At 50.0% G+C, this 24,595-nt stretch overlaps 2 protein-coding genes across 2 annotated transcripts in view; one reads left to right on the top strand and one right to left on the bottom strand.

The window, feature by feature from the left end:
• Positions 1-15,882, bottom strand: part of PSMD8 (proteasome 26S subunit, non-ATPase 8) — a 49,237-nt gene extending 33,355 nt beyond the window's left edge. The window contains exons 1-7 of the mRNA XM_063311955.1: positions 15,677-15,882; positions 12,512-12,584; positions 11,768-11,870; positions 10,518-10,683; positions 9,632-9,732; positions 8,645-8,753; positions 7,807-8,002 (exon numbers count right to left, since the gene is read on the bottom strand). Of these exons, the coding sequence (XP_063168025.1) occupies positions 7,865-8,002; positions 8,645-8,753; positions 9,632-9,732; positions 10,518-10,683; positions 11,768-11,870; positions 12,512-12,584; positions 15,677-15,844 (858 nt within the window). The 5' untranslated portion in view covers positions 15,845-15,882 and the 3' untranslated portion in view covers positions 7,807-7,864. The remainder of the gene's footprint in view (positions 1-7,806; positions 8,003-8,644; positions 8,754-9,631; positions 9,733-10,517; positions 10,684-11,767; positions 11,871-12,511; positions 12,585-15,676) is intronic.
• A 4,976-nt stretch (positions 15,883-20,858) lies between these two features.
• The window catches only part of CATSPERG (cation channel sperm associated auxiliary subunit gamma), a 29,572-nt gene continuing 25,835 nt past the window's right edge, over positions 20,859-24,595 (top strand). Inside the window, exons 1-3 of the mRNA XM_063311799.1 lie at positions 20,859-21,074; positions 22,455-22,508; positions 22,794-22,938. Of these exons, the coding sequence (XP_063167869.1) occupies positions 20,859-21,074; positions 22,455-22,508; positions 22,794-22,938 (415 nt within the window). The remainder of the gene's footprint in view (positions 21,075-22,454; positions 22,509-22,793; positions 22,939-24,595) is intronic.

Raw genomic sequence — 24,595 nt, 5'->3', positions numbered from 1 at the left:
CCTAACAACCACAATTGGGACTGGAATTTCAGTTGCTAAGTGAAGTGGTCGTTAAGTGAATCCAATCGGATTTTACTTTTGTGGTGGTCATTAAGTGAATCACCATGGTTGTTAAGCAAACCATGGGGTTGTTAAGCAAAGCAGGCCATTCCCCATTGATTTTGCTTGCCAGAAACCGGCCAGGAGGGTCAAAAATGGTGATCACGTGATCATGGGACACTGTGATGGTCATGAATGCAAACCAGTTGCCAAGCGCCCAAATCACGATCATGTGACCATGGGGATGCTGCGATGGTCGTAAGTGTGAGCACCAGCTGTAAGTTGGTTTCTTCAGCACTGTCATAAGTCTGAACCATCACTAAACGAATGGTCATCAAGCGAGAGCTACTTGTAACACATTTTCTGAAAAGGCATCCGCGTTTTATGGTAAGCCGCAGATGCCTTTTCGGAAAATGTGTTAGTCAGAAAAGGTGCTACCCTTCTGATTTTGGGCTACTGAAAACTCCCGCTTTTATTGCTCGGTTGCTTCTCTTTCATACGCCTTTCCCGGCCTCCTCACGTGCTCTCACCCTTACTAAAGTGACCTGGATTCTTGGTCTACTGCTGTGTTTTGCACTTACCTGGAATCCTGGAGCTCCCCCCCCGCCCCACGTTGTCTCATGTGTCCGTCTTAGCCCCCACACTCCCTGGGTCACCCGTGCAGCCCCTTCCCCCCCCCCCCCCGCATCTCACTCCATCCTTCTGTCCCCAGGATGACGGTATATAATGGGCAATGTCCAATCCGAGGCCACCCAAGAATCAGAGTCTGCCAAAGACGGGGAGGAGAAAAGCAACCCGGACACGAACAAGCCGCCGCGGGAGTCAAGTGGAACCAAACATGATTCAGGAAGCCGGTCCCCTGGCCCCCAGGCCCCTGAACGAAAAGCGTCCGGCCAGACGCTGAGCGGCGAGCCGGGCGGAGGGGACAGGCAGACTGGAACGGCAGAGATGGGGAAGAATCATTCCAAGAAATCCAAGCTGAAGCTGTCCTCCATGTGGGCCCAGAACTCGGCCAGCAGCGGGATGAAGGAGGCCAGCTTTTGCGACAAGGACCTGGTGGCAGAGAAGTGGGGGCTGGCTTGTCTGAGCAGGGCTGACCTGCAGAGCGGGCAGGGTCTCCCAGAGGAACCCAAAGGCCTGAAGATGGCTCTCCGGTCCCCTCCGGCCGCAGCCACCCACCCTGACCCCCGCGATTTGAGTGCCAAGAAGGCCCCAAGCAAAGGGAAGGGCAAGCCAGAAAGTGCCCACGTTGCCAAGATGCTGCTTCAGCCTGGGAGAGGGGTGGAGATGAGCCAAGGAGGGGAGGCTCCCAAGGTTGTGGTGGAGACCCAGGTGTGTTGGACTCAGCAAATTAAAACTGGCAGCAAGGAAGGCCTGGAGAATGAGGACTGGCAGCCCGAGCCTCTGCCTTCAGCGAAGAAGCTGGCGGGGGCACCCACGCACAGCGGCGCAGAAGCTCTGAAGGTGGGCGAGGACATCCTGGGAGGACCGGCCTCCAGATCCCCGAATGAGAAGAAGATATGCATATGCCAGCCAGCTCCTTCCGGCTGTATCGCTCCGCCTGGGGTGAAGAAGGTCCCGCTGGCGTGGGCGGCCAGCCAGAGGGAGAAGGAACAGGCCGGGCATCCAGACAGCACACCTGGAAGTGATGGGGACTTCCGAGGGCCGGCCGGTGCCACTCAGCTGTCTGTGGATTGGGCAAAGATCTGCAACTGCCCCACGGAAAAGCTCCAGGCCACGGGGACCCACGCCAAGGCTGGGGCGAAGAGTGAAGCTCCAGGGCCGGAGGCCGTCAACTCCGAGACGATGCAGGAGCTGCTGGAGAAGGGGCTCAACTTCCTGTACAAAGTGACCATCCAGCCGGGACAATGGCCCCCCAGCATCAAGGCAGTCAAGCAGAAGTCCAGCGTCATTTCCTCGGGCATCTCCTACGCCGACGTCCTGAAGCAGTGTCCCCAGAAGAAGTCCCCTGCCAGCGCGCCCGCTCTGCCGAAAGCGCTGCAGCACCTCAGCCCGGCGGGCAAGAAGCTCCCCACCTTCAAGGGGCTGGACAGGAGCAACCCGGACGAGTTCTCTTCCCTCAGCCAGCTGTTCCTGGAGCACTTCCGAAAAGTGGCCCCCAAGGAGCCCGCCCCCTCCGCCCCCGCCCAGCAAGTGGTCACCTTCTTCGAGGAGCTGTCCGCCGCCGGCAGCCCCAAGCGGGCCGAGTGGCAGAGGCCCCGGCCCCCAACTCCGTACCCCCAGCGCCGCAAAGGCCAGGGGAGGAAGCTCCCCAAGTTCGGCACGGCAGTCTCCCAGGTGGTTGCCTTCCTGGGCAGCGACCCGAAATGCGATTGGTTTGTGCACGACGACAGTGAGATGCTGCTGGACGAGGCCGCAGCAGCCGGGGAAGAAGGGGTGGCTGATGGCGCCGACCCACCTGGCGTTGGGGGCCAAGGGGCTGACGCGGGGGGTGCCTCCCAGGCAGTCGGCACCCTCTTGGTGGCGGAAGGCGAGGGGAGTCCCCCGAGATCCTGCAGGAAGCCCCACGGCCTGGACGAGGGGGCGAAGGAAAGGTCCCCTGTGAAGGGCATCCCGTCTGGCGCCACCCAGCGCATCACCTCTCCGCTAGTGGAAGATCAAGCCCTGGTGCAGTTCCTGGGTCCGGGCCAGCCTTCTGCCCCGGAGACCCCGGAGGTGGTCCTTCCGAGCCCTTCCGTCTCCACTCCGGCGTGTGCTTCAGTGGGACCGGGGGCAGACCCGAAGGGGCCGGCCCCGGCCCAAACGAGGCCCAAGGTCCGGAAGCAAAGCCTGGCCGCTCCTAAATCGAAGGAGAAGTTCAAGTCTCCGGGGCAGCCGAAAGTGAAAGCCTCCAAGGGGAAAGGGGCGAAGCCGTGGCCCCGGGCTTATGGCATGAACTCCCAGCTGCGCTTGGACGGCGTCCCTCTTTTCCCGCCCTTCGAAAAGGTTGCCAGGCCGTTTTATTTTGGGGAGCCTCTGGTGAGTCTGGTTGGCTTGGCCATGTTTAGCTTCCCCCCCCCCCCAATCCCTCCACCTCTCCTTCTCTCACAAGTGTGGAGAAATGACTTTGGGCCTTTCCCAGTCTGAAAAGGTTTGGGAGCTGAAGCTTCCGGGGTCCCCAGGGAGATGGGCAGGGCAGGGCATCGTTTCAGATTCCTGGGCAGCGCTTGGCAACTGGGGTACCTTTCTGGGGCACCCTGCGAGGGTGGGACCAGGGATATAGTTGTTGTTTGCTCACGGAGCTGTTTCTCAACCTGAGCCATTGTAAGATGTGTGGACTTCAATTCTGGGAGTTGAAGTCCACACATCTTACAAGTTGCTGTTGAGAAACACTGGTCTAAGCATGCCTGCCTCTTGTGATAAATGTATGTATGTATATATTGTGATATATGTATATATGTATATGTGTGTGTGTGTGTATAAATTAAAAAAAAAATCAGCCCTGGCATCATAATCAAAACTAGGGCCCTGGTGCAAATACCTTTAGACCAAGGTTAAGCCTTCAAGAACAGCCTTTTTACCAGGGCACTTTTTAAGAAAAATGAGGAGGCCACTTCATGGCTTATAACTCTGCGTGATGTTTAAGCGCAGCAAATGAGTTTCACTATGAATCAGGGTTAAACAGAAGCATGACTTAATGCAGTAGGTGAACCCAGTTGTTAAAAAATATATATATTGTCAATGGTTTGGATAACGTCTTAAATAATAAAACAGGCCTTAAGCTACGCGGAACCTGTCTCGGTTAGCCACTTGGGACAGGATAAAAACCAGCTTACCTACAGCTCCTTCTGTGTCCAGGAGCTGTCCCTTCCTCTGGACAAGCCAGCCAGCCTCGACCAGGACGCCTCCTGCACCCAGCCCAGTGCCGAGCGAGATCCAGAGGCCGACCGATCCCACGCCCACCATTGGCCAGCCTTCCAGGTGGCTGATTCATGTCCCAGAAGATGCTACTGCAAACATCAGGACCAGAGGAAGCTGCCCAAGAACGTTGTGGCTTGGTGAGCAGGACGTGAAGCATCTCCAGCGTGGCCGGATGCAAATGGAGAATGGGCCTCTCTGTACAGGCCACGGGTGGTGGCCACCAGTTTGGAGATTTTAAGCGGGGGCGTGTATGTGCATGTAAAGACACAGCAGCCCCACCCTTCCTAGTGGCCTGTAAAAGAAAGAGGGGGAGGTCTGCACTGTTATCTAGCAATTACCCTGTTCTCCACACAGGTCCAAGGTTGGCCGACAGCTTTTACGAAGCCTGGGCTTGCCAATTCTGGCCCACGAATGGTGGGCAGTGTCCAGATGCAGGATGAGAATGGCATGGAAAACTTTTACAGGTAGTCCTCACTTAATGACATTTGGCACTGGAATTTTGGTTGCTAGGCGAAGCGGTCATTAAGTGAATCTGACCCGATTTTATGACCTTTTTTGTGGCGCTCATTAAGCAAATCACCGCAGGCATTAATCAAGCCACATGATTGTTAAGTGAATCACGTGGTTACCCACTGATTTTGCTTGCCAAAAGGTAGCCAGGAAGGTCGAAAATGGTGATCATGTGACCATGGGATGTTGCAACGATCATAAATGCGAACCAGTTGCCAAGCACCCAAATTCTGATCATGTGACTGTGGGGACACTGCAACAGTTGTGTTAGGACTGGCTGTAAGTTGGTTTTTCCAGCAGCGTCGTAAGTCATAACCATCACTAAACGAATGGTCGTTAAGTGAGGACTACCTATATGTACCCTAGTACCGTTCTGGTAACTTACCTAAAGAAAGGGCAGAACACAAGTCTTAGGTGCACACATTGAGTTTTTAATACATAGTTTGAGAAGAATCCAGCTGTTGTATTCTTAGAAGCAGGCAGTTAATGACATCTGGAATTGCAGCAGTCCCAGCAGGGCAAGAATGGCAGCAATTGGGGATACGGCGGTTCAAAAGTTACTAGGCAAAATAATGTTGGGCATTAGCAACAAAACCATGCAAAGGTAGACTGAAAAGTCCCACAAAAGTCCTACATTTTGCATCGTTTATAAGTGTTTCTCAACCTTGGCCACTTTAAGACATGTGGACTTCAACTCCCAGAATTCCCCAGCCAGGCTTAAAGTGGCCAAGGTTGAGAAACACTGATTTACAGTACAGTGTCCAGAATCCACTTTTCCTCAACATGCAATCCAGAGCCTAGTAAACAGGAGAACGTATTACCACTTGCTTGACTCCTGTTAAAATTGTTTTAATGTCTTGCCCAAACCTGGTGGGTTCTACCTTTCATACGCCAAGATCAGAGCAAGTCAGCAGGCTTACAAAATGTGGTTTGCTTGGAAGCAGTGAATTTGAATGCCTTTTGGGCAACATGTGAAATCTGTTTTAAAATTAGTTTTGATGCTCCTGCTCCAGGGTGGTAAACAGCTTGCACGCAGCAATGAATAGCCAGGATATGGGGGGAAATGATATATAAAGTTCTATGCAAACTCCTCCAGAAGTGCAGACTACAGTTAGTCCTCACTTAATGACCATTCGTTTAGTGATGGTTCAGACTTACAACCGGTGCTCACACTTACAACCGTCGCAGCATCCCTGCAGTCACATGATCACGACGTGGGCTCTTGGCAACCAGTTCACATTTATGACCATTGTGGTGTCCCATGGTCATGTGATTGCCATTGTCAACCTTCCTGGCTGGCTTCTGGCAAGCAAAATCAATGGGAACTGTGTGATTCACTTAATGACCATGTGGTTTGCTTAACCGTGGCGATTTGCTTAATGACCACTGCAAAAAAGATCATAAAACTGGGTTGGATTTGCTTAATGACTGCCTCACAACCGCAACTGCGGTCCCGATTGTGGTTGTTAAGTGAGGACTACCTGTAGTTTGCAGAAGACCTTGGCAGGGTGACTAATGCCTCCTTGCGAGGGTCTATGTCTCATCCACCATTCGAGGCTGCACCAAGAAGGCTGAGCTGCAGAGAACAAACCCTGCTCATCATTCCTCACCCGCTGATTTTAACTCCTTCCATCCAGGCTCAACCCGTCCACCAACCACTTGACAGAACCTCCCTGGGTTGCGACTGCCATGCTGGCTGTCTCCTTGGTTGCCGGGACCAAGTTCTGCCTGGATTCTTACGAACAGCAACACCTTGCCAACGAGGACTGAATGGCTTCTCCAGGCTTCCTGCTCAATAAACCTTGTACACCACCCGGCTGGCCCTTGGCTTTGCTCGTGCGTTGAGGTGGGCCACGGTCCGCCAGGAGCCGCCCCGGCTGAAGCCAACGCACTGAGAAAAACCCCTCTCCTGCTTTGTCTTCTGGGGGCAACAGAAGCCTGGTCAGAACAAGTCCTCCTCCTCCCTCCGCTCGCCAGCCTCTCCTCTTCAGTTACTCCCCTTTGCGGGTCTTGGCTAACACACAGGAGCAAGCAACCGACTCCCATAAGGAGAAGGAAGGAGACTGTCATACCTGGGGCAGGGGTGGGGGCAGGCTCCCGGGATCTAGTGTGGTTGTTTACTGGAGCCCCAAGGTCTGGCAGCCAAAGCTGGCATGAAGGCGACATGCGCTGAACTCAGGAGTTCCAAATCCAGCCATCTGTTCTAGGCAGCAGCCCAGGCCGGGTTCAGATGTCAGCCAGGCCCGCAATTAGGGTCTGTGTCACCTGGGGCAAACATGGATTCCGCGCCCATTTTGGCGCCCCCCAGCGCAGCGCCCAGGGCACATGCCCCGCTTGCCCCCCCCCCGTTGCGGCCCTGACACCAGCCGTTGATGTCTGCTTGCTGGACGCGATGCGGCCGTTGCGATTTACCAGCCGCCGTTGAGCCAAATATGGGTCCTCTTTGGAGAACGAGGTCCGACTAGGGATACAAAGGGGCGGTGTGGGAAGGAGGCAGCTCCCGTCCATATGCCTCTCTGCAACCTGGAGCCTTCCAAGTACAGTAGACTACAGCTCCCAGACAGCCTCGCCAGCGGTCACGTGACCCACCCAGGCCGAGATTTCCGTTCAAGGCAGCCGGAGGCCCAGGTTAGAGAAGGCTGGGCCGCACACTACCTTCGCGGCAGGTAGTCACCCGGTCGGTCAGTCTGCACCTCCCTCTGTCGCCGTGTCGGGTTTTTCCAACGGCCATGCTGGGCTCACCCATCATGCTAAGCCCGAAGGTGGCTTGTCTGGTCTGGGCTTACCTCGACACAGGATGCAAGACCACCCTGGCTTATTCCACAAGCTACGGAGGAGCAGAGCACGGCACAAGATAACCAGCCTTAAGATAATCCCGTTTATAGAAGAAAGTGTGTTGGACCTATAGCTATCCCATTAAGCGACTTCCACAAAGAAGACGAGCATGATCCTAAATTTAAAAAGAAAAACACCTGATCACAGGTCTATTGTGAGAGCGCTCTTTAATTCAGTCCTGATCAGAAAGCAGAGGAAATCTCTTCCTGATCAAACCAGAGGGTCCTGCGGATAGTCGTGACCGTGAGCAAATGATACGTTGGCTTGGAGGCCACTTATAAAAAGGCGTTTCCACCCTCCCTTCGCCGTCCAAAAAGCCCAAGGCCAATCAGCTTCTCTTCCACGCTCAGAGGACCCCTCTCCCGCCGGGACCAAGGAAACAAAATGACTCTAAATGACACGGGGAGCGGCCTGGCTCATCAGCTTTACTCAAGCATCCCAAGAGAAAGAGACAGCCACCACACCACCCCCACCAGCTCCCACTTTTCCCGTTTTAAGAAAAAAGGCTGCCAGATCGATGGAAACTGGCACCAAAAAAGAGAGAGGGAGGGAGGGAGGGAGAAAAGCCCACAGCGAGGAGAAGCAACGGCCCACAGTCCCAGCGTGCAGCAAGGGCGCGTCAGACGATCATCTCCAACTGCCGAGCGTATTCGATGACCTGCTTGGCTAGCTCTGTGGAGGGGATGGTGGCGTCTTCCGGCTTCTGCTGCTGCCCCATGAAGCAGTAATGGTTGTTTGGGCCGAGGAGCCAGCCTCGCTGAACGGGAGGAGAAGAAGCTGTGTGAGAAGGGGGGTCGAGGGTTCGTGCGGATCAGCCAAGTAAGGCACTGTCTCAGGAAAATCCACTGCCCGTAAGGGAAGGGACCCTTTTACAAAACGAAGAGATCCCCCTTGGACTTCCGCCTTCCACGCACAAACTGCTCTTGAAGAAAAATACAGTATTTTTCCTGGTAGTAGAAACAGCAAACTAGATGCAAGGGGAGGGAGGGACTCGCATGGACAGAGAAGAAAAGGGAAAAGTGAGGGAAGACAAAATCTGGATGGAAACAAGGATGCAGGAAGAGAAGGAAGGATGAAAGAAAAGCCCTATTTAGGTGACTCTCCGGGGGGAACCTGTCTTCTGGAAAATAACAATTTCCAACAGGTAGCTAGCGTGGGGCCGAGCAGCTCAGAACTAATTCCTGGGAGGATCAAACCGAACAGAGCATCAGCATTTGTGAGCACCAGCCTAAGCATGATGGGGTGGAGCTCATGGACTGTGAAGCCCCCCCAGGAGGAAACCCAAAGCAGCTCAAGGATCCGTACGGCCGCGTCTGTGGCTCAAGCAGAACGTGGGAACAGTCGGGCCACAGTAAGCGAGGCAGGTTCCCACCTCGCTTGCCCGACCGCACTGCCTCACCTTCTTGGCATAGTCGGACATCTTCTTGGGGGTGAAGAAGAGCATGCGGGTGGCCTCGTTGAACAGGATCTTCTCGTAGGCTTTCTCGATGCAGCTGGCAATTTCGTCCCTGGGGTGGGACAGGAAAGCCCACATTAGCACAAGCTGGGAAAGGAGCTCAAAGCAAGGTCCGCGGGCAAGCGAAGCTGGCGCTGTGCCGAAACTGATGGGGAATTTCGACGCCCCTACAATTTGGCTGGACTGAAAGCTCCCGAGCCACATTTCTAGGTGGTTTTAGTTTAAAACCAGCACAAAACCCAACAGGCCTGGCTGTAAAACCACCATTTACGGCCTAGCAAAATGCACACATCTTGTCCACCCACAATTAAACCTGACCACGGTTAGTGCAACACGTGAACCTGGTAATTCTCACACTTACACCTATGCAGAGAATGCAACAGGCACTCAAGGAAGGCTTTGGGTTGAAGGCTTCCCTCAAAATCTCCCCCTCCAGATTCAAATGACAGGCAGTCCCCTGGTTATGACAGCAACTGGGGCCAGGATTGCCATCGCTAAGATCGTAAAGCACAACATCACGTGACCGCATCACTTACCGATGGCAATCCTGGCAGTCCCGGCTGCTGCTGTAACCCCGGGACACGCAGGTCATTAAGTGGGAAGAGGCGGGATAAGGTAAGGGGTGTGGGGGTGCCGCAGGGGGTGTGCTGTGTGCGGGTGCTGGGCGGCACAGGTGGGTGCTTGCTATGGAATGCGGGTCATAATGCAGGAATGTCGAGGACTGGTCATAAGTACCACTCACTCAGCACCGTTGTAACTTCGAACAGTCACTGAACGAGTGGTCGCTAACTCGAGGACTACCTGTATAATATAATATCCCCCCTTAGGAGGCCTACTTATAGTAAGAGTCCCGCCTCCTGTTTTGGAGAAGGCACGACGCAGCCTTGAATCACCCGCCCGGGTCACCAAGCCGAAAGGAGCGAGGCACACCTGACGGTGTCCAGCAAGATGTCAATGAAAAACGCATAGCTCTCAGCCGGGATGTTGCCTTTTGCCAGGAAGACTTTGTTGTAGCTACCTTCCATCAGGTACTGAAGAGAAGAACAGAATACACAATAACAACAACCATTACGAAGAAGGGATCCCTGAGATCTGCCTCACAGCCAAGTGGAGCCATGAAGCAGGGTGTGTCCCCAATATATACAGGGCTGGATTTCTATCTTCCCACTTCTGGAGATTGCCTTCGGGGATGATGATGTTGTTGTTGGGGTGAGGGTGCTTAAAACCTTGTTCAACCTGTTAGGAATTACACTACCAAACTGGCTACAGGGGCTCTCCTTCCTTAGGTACTTTCACACTAGAGAGGTTACTAGCCCTCATATGAGAGGCCTAAAGCAGGGTTCCTCAACCTTGGTAACTCTAAGCTGTGCGGACTTCAACTCCCAGAATTCCCCAGCACAGCTTAGAGTTGCCAAGGTTGAGGAACCCTGGCCTAAAGGATTTGAACACATGGAGACTGCCAAGTCCCAAAAGGCTGGAACCGGTCACATAGTGCCTCCTACTGGTCAGCAGCAATTATAGCCACCGTATTCGGCAGCTAGGTCACCCATGTCACTGATGCAGCCTAAAGCATCTCAGAAGGCCGCATCACACACACACACAAACACAGGGGGCTTGCCCTGCAGACAGAGGTGCAGAACTACAAGCATTTTATGATGTAAATGAATGTAAAAGAGGAACCGTGGAAAAGAGAAACCCATCTCCCTCCTGTGCCCACAAAGGTTTTTTTCTTTTTTTAATCTCGCACTTCCGACATCTGCCTCCTTTCCAACTGACCACCACTAGGACACAGCAGAAGCTGAAAGAGCGATGTTACCTGTTCAAGAGATACAGGGTGCTTGATGTAGACATTGGTCTGAATGTCCTTTGCTGGCAGTCGTTCCAGCTCGGTGTGGAACTCGGCAACCCGGTTCTGGGACAGCAGGAAGAGGAGGTTCAAGCCCAGCAGCTGGTGCTTGTAGGCCGACTCCGGTAATTCGTCTCTGAGGCAGGAACAGGGAGAGATGGGGAACATGTGAACCGGGGGGTGGTGAGCGTGTGGGTAAAAAACCTAGAATAAAATTAATTAACAAAACGCGCTACTCCCACCCAACTGGTTTCATCTCCCTCCCACCCAGCACGGGGTCTTGGATTGTATGGAACGGTTGTCGCTTGTCTCCACATAGAGGCTATGCTCATCTGGATTTACTAAATTCTTCCAAAGGTCTGTATTCATAGAATGCACTGAGCCACAGTAAACTAACGAAAGGGTCAGCTAGCTATTGCTTGCGTGGGCTGCGTGAACACACCCAACCTGAAGTGAAGGCCTGCCAGAGAATTCAGGATCGCTTTGCCGGGGATAATGTGGAAAAATCAGAAGTAGCAAAGAAGATACTTGTTCTGCTTGGCAGCCTAACTGGTCCCAACTTCGCATGGCCTGAGCTTCTACCCCCGCTAACATTTCTCTGTTCTAGAATGGCACCCAACCTTATTTACTTAATATTTTATTTCTATCCTGTTTTTATTTTGTACATCGGCGGTTCGAAACCGCGCGGCGGGGTGAGCTCCTGTTGCTCGTCCCAGCTCCTGCTCACCTAGCAGTTCGAAAACATGCAAATGTGAGTAGATCAATAGGTACCGCTTCGGCGGAAAGGTAACGGCGTTCCGAGTCGTCATGCTGGCCACATGACCCGGAAGTGTCTATGACAACGCCGGCTCTAAGGCTTAGAAACGGAGATGAGCACCGCCCCCTAGAGTTGGACACGACTGGACTTTATGTCAAGGGAAACCTTTACCTTTACCTTTTTATCCTGTTTTTATTTTGTACAACTCAAAACGGTCTACATAATGCTCCTATTTCTGAGGGGCAGGGACCGGCTCAAAGTCACCCAGCTGGCTCTCATGCCTAAGGCAAGACTAGAACTTACGGTATCCCAGTTGCTAGCTCAGCACCTTCACCCCTACCCAAGACTCCATCTTCAACCTTTTACAGTTTATTTTTCGACAGCTTCTATAGCGTCCCACACCTTTCGGGATAGCACCGGTAAAGATATTCCCTCAAAGATCCCCAAAGACAGGAATATTTACTTGTAATCAAAGTAGTAGCATTTGAGCTGGGCCATATATCTTTCAAAAGATGGGATGTCTTTCTTCAAGATGCTCCACTGGGCTCCGATTTCTAAAATGTCTCCTTGAAAGGGAAGGTCAGAAGATGCAGAGCATGAAACCACCACCACCACCAAGGACAGCACAAAACCACTGGCCCAGCAGTTTGCCTTCAGCTGGTAAACCTTGCTGCCCTCCAGTCAATTCAGAGCTAACACCAGGGACAGGAGGGTAAATGACTCTTGAACTTTTGTAAGTCATATGCTATGACTTACTGTGTTCCAGGCCCCACCCTTGCAGCATGGAACTATAGCAAGAGTGACCAAACTTCCCATGCTGTTAAGATAATGTACATTAGGTATTCTGAACCCTACATAAACATTCAATCAAGATCCAATCTGCGGCTCATGATGCATCAACGTTGCTGAAATTTAGCAGACTGGCAGCTAGGGAGCTCCGGGCTGAGCAGTACGCAGGCACCCTTTTGTAAGTGACCTTAACAAATAGGATTTAAATATGGTGAAAACATTTAACCAGCATATCGTTAAGGGAAAAGGCTTTCTGACCTGAGAGAACAGAAAGCTTTTGTTTCATGCTCAGCTTAGAAGAAAGAGGTCAAGGTCTAGGGCAGGGGGAACCACAGGTTTGCTTCTGAGGCCTCTTACAAATTTTGAAGGTATCCGATCAATCTTGGCCAAGCCACGTGCAGGCTCGAATAGTACTCACTTGCCAAAATAAGCTGCTGTTTAGTCAGTTTTGTCCCTGTGGTGGGCAGAAAGTTAAGTTCAAGCAGAGCCAACTGAAACACAAGAGGAAAGGAAGAGAAATTACAGCCAAGCCACACTACAGGCAATCAAGTTTACTACAGTGTATTACAATCTACTCTAATACAGAAAACAGCATCAATTCAATACAATCCCCTACAGCAGTGTTTCTCAGCCTCAGCAACTTTAAGGCGTATGGACTTCCACTCCCAGAATTCCCCAGCCAGCCATGCTGGCTGGGGAATTCTGGGAGTGGAAGTCCATACATCCTAAAGTTTTGCCAAGGTTGAGAAACACTGCCCTACAGACATAATTCTCCTGATGAAAGAAAAGGAAAGGCCTATGTACAACTTGTACATTAAAAAAATGAGAAGCCTGTTCACTAGCTTTCCAGTGTAGGCAGTCCATGGAGAATTCCAAGCGGATGTTCCTGATTAATCGTGAGATGTATCTCAGTTCCAAATATGCTAAGCATACAGGTAGTCCACACTTAACAACCATTTGTTTAGTGATGGCTCAGACTTACAACGGTGTTGAAAAAAACGACTTACGACACACTTATGACCGTTGTAGTATCCCCGCAGTCACGTGATCACAATTTGGGCACTTGGCAACCGGTTTACATTTATGACCGTCGTAGCGTCCCGTGGTCATGTGATCGCCATTTTCAACCCTCCCGGCTGGCTTCTGGCAAGCAAAATCAATGGGGAACTGCACAATTTGCTTAACGCTCAGTGATTCACTTAACGACTGCCACCAAAAAAAGTTTTGGCAAAATTGGGTCGGATTCGCTTAACTACCGCTTCGCGTAGCAACCAAAATTTCGGTCCCAACTGTGGTTGTTAAGTGAGGACTACCTGTAAGTATTTTTAAACAGTGATGTTTTATTGTAAACCACCCAGAGTCCCCCATTGGGGGAGAGCAGCGGTAATATAAATCTAATAAATAAATAAATAAAAATAAATAAATGTATCAATGCAGGGGAACAGCTCACAACTCGCAGCTCAGACACTGAGCCTCTAACTTAGAGGCAATCCCCTCCTGTTGATAAAATGCTGGAAGAGGTAGCTCTGCAGCTTTGCTTCACCAAGGAAGCTGCCTGGCTGCAAGCAGAGGCGGAGCACTGGGGTGGATGGAGCAATGCTCTCTGTTCTGAGCGTGTGACTCAACAGAGGAATTAATACAGAGCTGCACTCAGGAAAAAAACACTGAGCTGAATCATTCCTCTCCCTCTCCAGCATGAAATGACATTTATGTTTACTTATTTATTACTACATCGCACAAGCGGCTCCATTTCCAGAGACTCCGAGCCCCTTGCAGTACTAGTATCTTAAGATCCAAAAGAAAATTCAGTTAATGAATTATGGTTTTCTTGATGGTACTGGAGACCAGCTCCAAAGCGGTCCACAGAAATACTGCTCCTAGCTACGGAGGGTTAAACTTCTGTTCCTGCAGCTGGACGTTGGCTACTAGATAATCACCTGTCCTTCACCGGGCACCACCCAATCTTTACAAGAAGCTACGCCATGCCCTGCTGGATCAGACCCCTGGCCCATCTAGTCCAGCAGCCTCTTCTCCCACTGGCCAACCAACTGCCCAAGGAAGCCCACAAGTCTCCCAGCAGATGGCCTTCAGAGGGAGCCCCGCGGCCATCAAGGCTAAGGGCCATTGATCCTCAGGGCTTCAGTGAATTGGTCCAAGGCTTTTTTGAAGCCAGTCAAGCTGGTAGCCAGCACTGCATCTCGGGGTAGCAAATTCCAAAGTTTGATTGCACATTGTGTAAAACCCATGCAGGTAGTCCTTGTTTAGTGACCACAACTGGGACTGGCAACTTGGTTGTTAAGCAAAGTCACTAAGTGAAACCATGACTGTGCTTATGATCTCACTTCAGCTTTCCTTTGCTTTATAGACCTGGGAAGGTCGTAAATGCCAGGACTGGTCATAAAGTTACTTTCATCACCGTCGTAACTATGAATGGTGGCTAAACGAGGACTGCCTGTAAAGCTGCCACTTTCCCACATGCGGAGCTCCAAAAGCCATTCTTATTCTCCCTCTTTGGACTGCTGGGTCCATTCCTGTCTGAATATCTTAGACGCCCCGGTTTCATCTGCTGCCCTCCAAGTATGCTGGGCCACCACCATCCCCAGGGTGGGCCTCCCCCTCACTTCTTGCCCCTCCAGAAGTCCTGGCAGGGATTCCTTCCAGCTGGCATCTCTTTGGGCAGCAAGTTGGCATGAATGCCAGGCAGACATCACTTCTTCCCTCTCGGTGCTGCGGTGCCCTGGCAGCTGAGGATCCTTGAACACCCGTTTCTCTCCCCATTTCCAGATTAAAATGCCTTTTTGGTAGTTGCCCCTGTCCTCTGGAACGACCCCCCCCAAGCCAAGCCCCAACTCTGCTGGCCTTTAGGGAAACTGTCACGGCCCGGCTTTTCCACCCCCAGCATTATAGGCCAGTTGAGGGGGGTCCCCTTTGGGTTGTTCCGTTATGGTGCTCGGCCACCACTTGATATTTGTTCATTTAAAGATTTATAAGGCCAAGCCTGATTTATACGCGGTGCATGTTTTAAAGTTACACGGCTTTGCACTGTTTTTCGGTTGTATGGTTTGTTTTTGTGCGGTAGGCCACCCGGAGTCACGCTGTTTGCGTCGGGCGGCCTTAGAGAGCTCATAAACAAACAAATAAATAAAATACTCCCCCCCCGGAGCAAGAACATCTGGGCTTATGGAAGAAGAGCAAGCCGAGCCAGGCTCTCCTTGTGCTGCTTCCTCCCGTCCTCCCCCCCAACAACGGTTCTGTGCCCCATCTTCTCCCGCGATCCAGGTCTCCCGGACGTCTGGACGGGCATCCCCGGAAGCGAGTAAGTGCATCCAGTCCTACAGCGCCCGCCCCCCCCCCGGCACGAAGTCGTCGGGGACCGAGGAAGGGAGCGGCTGCCTCCTTCCAGCTTCCCGGTCTCGGATTATCCGTCGACCCCCGCGCAAGCCCTCCCTGCTCAGCTCTTCGAGACCAGCCGACTTCCGCTTCCCCGGCTTTGTCCGTTTCTAGTTTCCCCCTCCCGTCCCTCGATGAGAGTTTCGAGCATCCTCCCAAGTTCCCACAGGACGGTTTCCAGGCCCCCCCTCACCTTAAGGCGGCCCAGCAAGTCGCCGCATTTGCTCAAGCTGAGGTTCTTGCGGTTCCACTCCGCCCGCAGCTGCTCGTACATACCCGCCGCTTCCTTCAGCCCCGCCGCATCGGCCCCGTTCAGCACCGGGCCCCCGGCCGCCGCCATCATCGCCACCGCCGAAGCCATGAATCGGCACCCGGCGGAGCCGTCGCGAAAGGCCTCGCGTCGCGACGCGCTTTACGGCCGCGGCCTTCGTCACTCGAGCGTCTCCCTAGCAGCAGCTGCGAAGCCGGCTTCGCCCGATTGCCTCGAGGAGTTTGGCGCATGCGCCGAGTGAATTAGCCGCTCGCGCCCGGGCGCCCGTTGAGCGGAGAGTTTTGAGGTGCGGGGAGGGAAGCGCTAGCCGGTATTTCGTTGAGGTTAGTTGTGGGGAGAACGGGACATTCCCCCTCGATAAGCCAGAAAGCGTCGCAGCGGAGATGGTTGTAACGTGATGCTGCGTCGAGATAACGAGGCCGCTATTTCAGGGAGAGGGTCGGTGACGCGTGGTGACGTCACTGGGCCTCGGTGACGGCATCGTGGAAGCGCTCCCATCTCTGAGCGGCACGAGCTCGGGCGACCGCTGGGTGGCAGCAGAGAGGGTTTTCTCCTTTCCGCCCTCCGGTGGTTCTGCAGCCCAGATGTGGCGGCTGCGCATTTACTAAACTGTCGCTTAAGTTACTCTATGAACTCTCCCAAAGCGGGGTGTAGTTAAAGTGGAACAAAACAGTGGTAATCGCGGCAGTCAATGCCGCATTGAACACGAAGTGAGGCTGTCTTCAGGTAACGGGGTGCTTCCTAGACAGAGTAGTTTTGTTTTCCTTATTTATTTACCGACAACATGTTTATATTGTCCCAGTGGGTCGATAGTGGGCAGTTAGGGTTGTAAATGTAAAACAAACATCTGAATGAAAAGTCAGCTCACTTGAACCAGGATAATAGAGTTAAAAATGGTTCCCCAGGCACTAATTCCTATCAAGTTTGATAATAAATAGCTTTATAACATTTTCTACTGGGCCTTTTATATCATGTTAGTTCCTTCTGCCAGCACAAGTACAGTATGTGTTGGCATAATGACCCTGATGCTAGGAGAGCACTTAACAGTTTAAATTAATTGACTAATTCTGCTGGGGGGAAAAGCTCTCTGCAGTGATGCAGATGCTGTCAAGGTAATGTATGCTATAGGCCAGCAAATTTGGAAAACACAGGAATGGCCATCAGACTGGAAAAAATCAACTTATGTCCCCATACCAAAAAAGGGAAACACCAAAGAATGTTCAAACTATCGAACAGTGGCACTCATTTCACATGCCAGTAAGGTAATGCTCAAGATCCTGCAAGGTAGACTTCAGCAGTTCATGGAGCGAGAATTGCCAGATGTACAAGCTGGGTTTAGAAAAGGCAGAGGAACTAGGGACCAAATTGCCAATATCCGCTGGATAATGGAAAAGGCCAGGGAGTTTCAGAAAAACATCTATTTCTGTTTTATTGACTATTCTAAAGCCTTTGACTGTGTGGACCATAACAAATTGTGGCAAGTTCTTAGCGGTATGGGGATACCAAGTCATCTTGTCTGCCTCCTGAAGAATCTGTATAATGACCAAGTAGCAACAGTAAGAACAGACCACGGAACAACGGACTGGTTTCAGATTGGGAAAGGAGTACGGCAGGGCTGTATACTCTCACCCTACCTATTCAACTTGTACGCAGAACACATCATGCGACAAGCTGGGCTTGAGGAATCCAAGGCTGGGGTTAAAATCGCTGGAAGAAACATTAACAATCTCAGATATGCAGATGATACCACTTTGATGGCTGAAAGCGAAGAGGAACTGAGGAGCCTTATGATGAAGGTGAAAGAAGAAAGTGCAAAAGCTGGCTTGCAGCTAAACCTCAAAAAAACCAAGATTATGGCAACCATAACCATAATGATAACTGGCAAATAGAGGGAGAAAATGTAGAGGCAGTGAAATTTGTATTTCTAGGCGCAAAGATTACGGCAGATGCTGACTGCAGTCAGGAAATCAGAAGACGTTTAATCCTTGGGAGAAGAGCAATGACAAATCTCGATAAAATAGTTAAGAGCAGAGACATCACACTGACAACAAAGGTCCACATAGTCAAAGCAATGGTGTTCCCCGTAGTAACATATGGCTGCGAGAGCTGGACCATAAGGAAGGCTGAGAGAAGGAAGATCGATGCTTTTGAACTGTGGTGCTGGAGGAAAATTCTGAGAGTGCCTTGGGCTGCAGGAACATCAAACCAGTCCATCCTCCAGGAAATAAAGCCAGACTGCTCACTTGAGGGAATGATATTGAAGGCAAAACTGAAATACTTTGGCCACATAATGAGAAGACAGGACACCCCAGAGAAGATGCTGATGCTGGGGAGAGTGGAGGGCAAAAGGAAGAGGGGCCGACCAAGGGCAAGGTGGATGGATGATATTCTGGAGGTGACGGACTCGTCCCTGGGGGAGCTGGGGGTGTTGACGACCGACAGGAAGCTCTGGCGCGGGCTGGTCCATGAAGTCACAAAGAGTCGGAAGCGACTGGACAAATAACAAAGTGATGCAGATATTAAAAACCTAACAATAACAATACAGTATAACTATGGCAAGAAAAAAGCTTAAAACAGCAGAAGAGAAATAAGAATTAAAAGTCAACTCCAGATTTTGTTCTTAATCTCTGAATGCTCTCTAAAAGACCCCAGTCTTTGTTGCTCTGTAAGAAGAAAGGATTGTTGGTGCCCTACAACTTTAGGAAGGAGTATGTTCTCTAGGGATGGGGTAGCTATTGAAAAATCCAGCTTCTGGTCCCAGCCTCTCCCAAAAGGCTGAGGTGGGTGAACCCAGTGCCTCATCTCAAGGGCTGACCAAATGGGACGGGTACATTTTCAGGAATGGGTGATCCCCACAGGCATGGCTAGTGCCCCCAAAATGCTCCTCCAATGCAAGGACTGAATTAGATCATAGCCATCTGAACTTTATTTTTATCTATATTTATTAGTTATTTGTAATTGTATTTTATATAGAATATTTTTATATCTTGTAATTATATGGTATATTTATTGTTTTATTGACCATTTGTTGTAAACCACCCAGAGTCCTTCTGGTGGGAGGAGATGGGTGGTGACAAATTAGATAAATAAATTAAAAACAACAACAGCACCTTGAATTGTACCTGGAAGCAAACTGGTGACTAATGCAGAACCCACTGAAACCTCTTCCACCTGTCAGCGAACAGAAATCTGTTTTTGCACCAGTTGAAGCTTCTGAATAATGTTTACCCAAATAGAATGTGTTGTAGTAGCCCAGCTTTGAAATAATAAGGGCTTGGGTCCATGCTAAAGCTATTCTGATGTGTGCGGCCCAGGAATGTATAGCTGTCATAGAATTAGGTAAGTAAAGCCCACTCCTTCAGTATTTTAAACTTAGTTTTGTTTTTATGCTTGCTGGTGATTTGTTTACCAAGAAACTGTATCTGGTTTACTAGGCTTCCTAATCTGGAAGGGTGGACTGTCTTACTAGAAAAAAGGCCGAGTACTGCATCCTGTTAAAGTGAGTCTCTGTTTTGATAATCAGAAGCTTTTAATAAGAAAGAGAAATTCCAGGAGAGGAAAAGATGGCTAAAGAATAGGGGTTCAACTTGTTTTGGCCAAGGTAGCCTTCTCCTTGAAAATCCAGACGTGATTTGGGAGTGCTTCTGGGTACTTCTGTGCTCCCTTCATAACTAATTCAGGAAGAGTACTTCATACCTCGTACAAATACTATTTTTTGTTGTTTGTGACTTTTTTAGGTTTCCATGTGAACCTGAAAAAAAAATGCCGCTCTTTTGAGGAATCCATTCATTAAAGGCGATCTGACTCTGGAAGCAGTGGCATCTTTTTTCAGACTTGTGGGGAAGCCTGGGAAAAAAAAAAGTCTGCCTTTGCTTTCATAGGCAGCAACGGTGTTGCGGACACAGGGGTCTGAAGTGCAGTACTGTCAAATCATTTCTGAAGCATTACAGTCCTACTAAAAGCAGATTTTCTTCTGAATGCTGAATAGCAGCCATCACCAAAGAGGTGAGACATCCACCGCAGGGATCAAAATAGCCCAGGCCACGTGACTGATACCGTTTTTGGTCACTTAAAAAAGAGCATGGCTTTGATTGCCTAGGTGTGGTGCCATCTTAATGTTTTTAACTCCCCCCCCTGTGGATTCCCTGGTGCCAGCTGCTCCTTTTGGGCTGGTGGGACTTTGCTGCGGTGGATCCATGCCGTGGGCAGCGGCAGTCCATGGTATTAGTTGGTGGTCGTCAGTGAGAGGATATGACACCTCGAGTACTTTGCAACTACTGCTTCCTTTCCATTGCGTTGCCTTTGGTTGCAAAATAATAACTATTTTCTTGAAAGCTTTGATCGACTTGTAACCAGGACATCTAGAGAGACGGCCTCCTCTCTTCCCATTTCTTAGTGCCTGAAAGGAAGGTCTTTTTTGTGCTTAGAAACTGGATCGAGTCTGCTCACTGCCCAGCCACTGGGTTCTGTTTTGAAAGATTTGGCTATAACCCATTCGGAGTGGGGGTTAGTGACTTGAAGAAATGTTTCATGAAACCAGTGCTTACAATTGTGTCAGTGATTAGTCCAGATGTTGGAAGTGTGTGTGTAAGTTGCACCCTAAAGGTCATGGTAGAAGTTGCCCTGCCCCAGTTTAATCCAGGAGTCCCACAGAAGGCTGATTCAGAACAATAGCATGCACTGGAAGTTGTTATCCCCTGCTCTGGATTGTAAAAATTAGGGAGTGTTGAGGCTATGGACATAATACTGTGGCAAGGGCTGGCAGGAATCTAAAGAGCTGCGGTCTCAGTGCCTCCAGTGGATTGCTCTTCCCTTTGGGGTGAATGCAGCCTTTCGGTATTATTTAAGAGTTAGGGTTCATGGGGGGTTTAAACTTGTTTCCTGATTCCCTTAAATACTCAGCTAGCCCTTGCCCCCTCAGCACCATTCTTTAAGTCATGCCAAACGTGACCAAATGTTGAACAAGGAAGCCAAAATGCTGATAATTAGCCTCTCTTTGTTTTACTGTTTATCATAGCACTTTGGAAAGGGACTATTAAAATGAGAATCTCAATGCCAGGTTTGTTCGCTTTCTGGTAGGGTCCTTTTACAAGAAGCATCCATGATGTGGCAACCTTTTCTAGCGAACCTGCTGTTTCTCCTCCTCCAGCTGAAGCTTTGCCTCTCATTGAGAGGGTGCAAATGGCAAGCTGTACTCAACATCTACAGTGATCTTGGAGGGGTCCACACCAGCTACATCACTCAGAAAGAAGTTCTCAGTGTGGCTGATTCCTTCAAAAACCTGACAGAGTCAGCGATAGACCCGAACGACAAAGATGCAGTGGGTACCTCTTGCCTTTGAGTGTATGAAGGATGGGAGGGAAGAAAAGGACATTTTGTTCCCAGGTTCTGCAAGGGTCCTGGATGAACCCTGGAAGAATCAGGACAGACAACAGGAAAAATTTTTTTTACACAACATATAATTAAACTTTGGAATTTGCTTCCACAGGATGTGGTGCTGGCTACCAGCTTGGCTGGCTTCAAAAATGGGTTGGACAAATTCGTGGAAGTCATGTAAATCAATGGGACTGCTTCTGAAAGCCATCTGCTGGGAAACTAGTGGGTTTGGTTGCTGCTAGACTAGATGGCCCAGGGGTCTGATCCAGCAGGGCACTGCACTGCTTATGTTTTTAGGATTCCTAAGTGACCAAATGTTTTGTGCTAGAGCGGCTGTGACACTAGGCTGCAGGTGACTTGAGAGAGCTGGCAGCGAGGCAGGGCAGATGGCTGGCCGTCAGCACCATGACCTAAGGGGTGAGGTGTGCTGGCAAGCCATAGATTGGCACAGACTGGGTTCACACCTTGTGTTATGCCATCCCATGTTGTGTTGGGCCTCTGTATTGTATGAACCCAGCCATTCTGGTTTGTATACTCTGCGAGAACTCAGCCAGTGATTTCTTCAGTAAGTCATAGTTTAAAGAAGCAGAGGCTTAATGCAAGGTGTGAACATGGCTTCTAAAACCAAGCCTAGCTGACAAAGTTAAGGCTTTTACAGCTCTTCTAGGAGTGAGCCGGTGGGGTAGAATAATCCTGAAGCCTTGAATGGCTCACCAGTCACAGCCAGCAGCACACAAACCTGGATGACTAGTTCTGATACAGGCAGTCCTCACTTAACAACCGTTTGTTTAGCAATGGTTTGGACTTACAATGGTGCTAAAACCCAAATTGCGACCAGTCCACACACTTGCCAATGTTGCAGCATCCCCACGGTCACTTAATCGCCATTTTTTACTTTCCCAGCCAGCTTCTAGCAAGCAAAGTCAGTAGGAAACCGTGTGATTTGCTTGACGACCACGTGATTTGCTCAACAACCACCACAAAAATGGTTGTAAAATTGGGTCGGATTCACTTGACTGCATTGTTTAGCGACTGAGATTCTGGCCCCCAATTATGGTCGTTAAAGCGAGGTCTGCCTGTAGTTGCCATCTTAGGAATCTGCACAAACCTTGTATTGTCAGACATTCATGGATTTTCCTTACAAAATAAATGCTTTTTTCCCCCCCAACACTGCTCTTCATTTAGTATGCATCACAAGTTTGGTGAATTACTGACTGGAGATCTGGATGATAACAGATCTCACTAGTCTTATGAAAAAGTGCTATGTGTTACGTCCTGTAAAGAGAAGAGACTGCTGAAAATAATTCTGTTTCTCTTTTTAAAGCATTACTATGGATTTCCATACTACCTGAAAATCTCTCTGGTTTGCATCAGTTGGGTAAGGATGAAATGTGCGCGTAACTGGAAGGTGTTTGTTGACAGGTGGGCGAAGAGGGGATAGGGTTGTTAACGGCCCCGCTCCTGCTTGGGCAGTCTGCCGATTCGCCCTGCAGAGCAAATCTCAGCTGCCTTGAAACCGCTGCCTTGAGTCGGCCCCTCTTCTGTTGCGGGAGAGGGGTAGGGCGGGGGACGTCTGCTGCAGGCCTCTGAGGCAGTGGGGGGCCGGCACAAGCCGGTGCCCTGAGTTTGTCGGCTCAGAAGGCTGGCTGCCCTTCCCTTCCAGCCTTCAGACGTGGCTATTCGAATGGGCCACTACAGCGGACTGAGGCCAATTGTGACCGTCACCTTCAAAAAGCCCGTCAACGCTGTGCGCCAGAAGCAGGAACGGTTACAGATCAGGATGATGGCTGCTCCATACCGGGTGACAGGTGGGCTTCTTGCCAGGAGGGTTTTGGCACATTTCTAGCCCTGGGGCGGGAGAAACGGGAAGCTCTTCATCCCTGCCTCCGCACCGGGCATGGCTAGCAGCCTTTGAAAAGCAGAGGGACACGCCTGATCACATTTGGCACCCCGTTCGGCGGAAGTCTTCCCTCCCAGCTCCAGTGGCATACACCCAGAGCGAATTAGCCGCTGCTCTTTGGGCCAGGTGGCAGGGCTCACGCCTAACCAGCGGTGGTTCATTCTGGATTGGCCTGTTGTATCAGCCCAGACCCAGGTGGTAGCTTGTGTACCAGGCTTGTGGCTTGGTGGGTTGTCTTGTATTCATTAGGTGGTGGTTTAGCAAACCATGCTCTGGAGCAGGGTTGCTCAACCTTGGCCTCTTTAAGCTATGTGGACTTCAACTCCCAGAATTCCGCAGCCAGCCAGGACTGGAACAGTGTGTGTGAATTTGGTCACATATTGTCCTAAATAAGATGGCCTGTTTAGTTTTGCTTTAATGAGTTGGTAATTCCAGCAAATTGCAGTTAATAAACCCTAGCTTAAATGCTGTATGTGAATCCAGCTGCTGCCTTACAGTACTCATTTGCTAGATTATGTAAAGCCTTGCCTCTGATATTGTGGGGAGCAGCTGTTTGCCGGCCTCTAACTTTCCCTTTGCTTTAGTGACGCTGTTTTCTGGAACAGCAGTCCCACGTTGCCTTCAAGACTAGTTTTATCTATCTATCTATCTATCTATCTATCTATCTATCTATCTATCTATCTATCTATCTATCTATCTACCGATTTATTTATTTATTTTTAACTACCACTTCTTAATCACAAAGAGGGAGTAACTGCATGTGTAATAGAGTTCTTCCGTGCACGTCCAAGCACTGCTTTTCTGCAGTCAGCGAGACGTGGGATGAAGATAGTGGTTGCATACCACACTTAGACTAGAGCTGTTTCATCTGCTAATTTTCATCCCCAGGGGCACGATCCTTCTTTACCATTTACTCAGATGTAGGTCCTATTACAATAAACAGCCCCTTCATTTGCCCGTTTTTATTTTATTTTATTTTATTTTATTTTACTTTACTTTACTTTACTTTACTTTACTTTACTTATTTATTTATTTTATTTTTGTGAATGCAACTGCAATTTTGATTTTAATTCAAACATGAATTAAAAGTTAAATTAAAAATGGCTCAGCCTGCACAGAGGAAAGCTATAATTAAATTATCAGGAAATAGGAATTAGCTAATTAAGGGCCAATTGAAGAATGCTAGGTTAGGTGAAAAGGCAATTAATTCCCAGAGGCAAATTGTTTTAAAACAGAGGGATCAAGGAGAATTTGTCTATTTTAAATTATTTATTTATTGGCATATTTGTATAAGGCTTTCTATGCAGCTTTAAAGGATGCTAGCCCTGAACAGTTCTGGTAGCAGCTTGGGAATCCAGATGGCAAAGGTCTTCAGAGCGGTAACCCTCTCTATGAAAAAAAGTCATGTAGTGTGTCTGAGAGAATAGGGGAAAGAACCCACTGGCATGGAGTGATTTAGCAGTATAATTTGATTTTGCTCCCAAAATTGAAACAAAGAAAATCATCCCAGAAATTGGCTGGATTACTGCCACATCCTCTACGTGGGGTGGGCTTTCAGGACTGCC

The sequence above is a fragment of the Candoia aspera genome, chromosome 10 (assembly GCF_035149785.1).
Source record: "Candoia aspera isolate rCanAsp1 chromosome 10, rCanAsp1.hap2, whole genome shotgun sequence".
Lineage (NCBI taxonomy): Eukaryota > Metazoa > Chordata > Lepidosauria > Squamata > Boidae > Candoia > Candoia aspera.
This window is presented reverse-complemented; position numbering and strand designations above follow the sequence as displayed.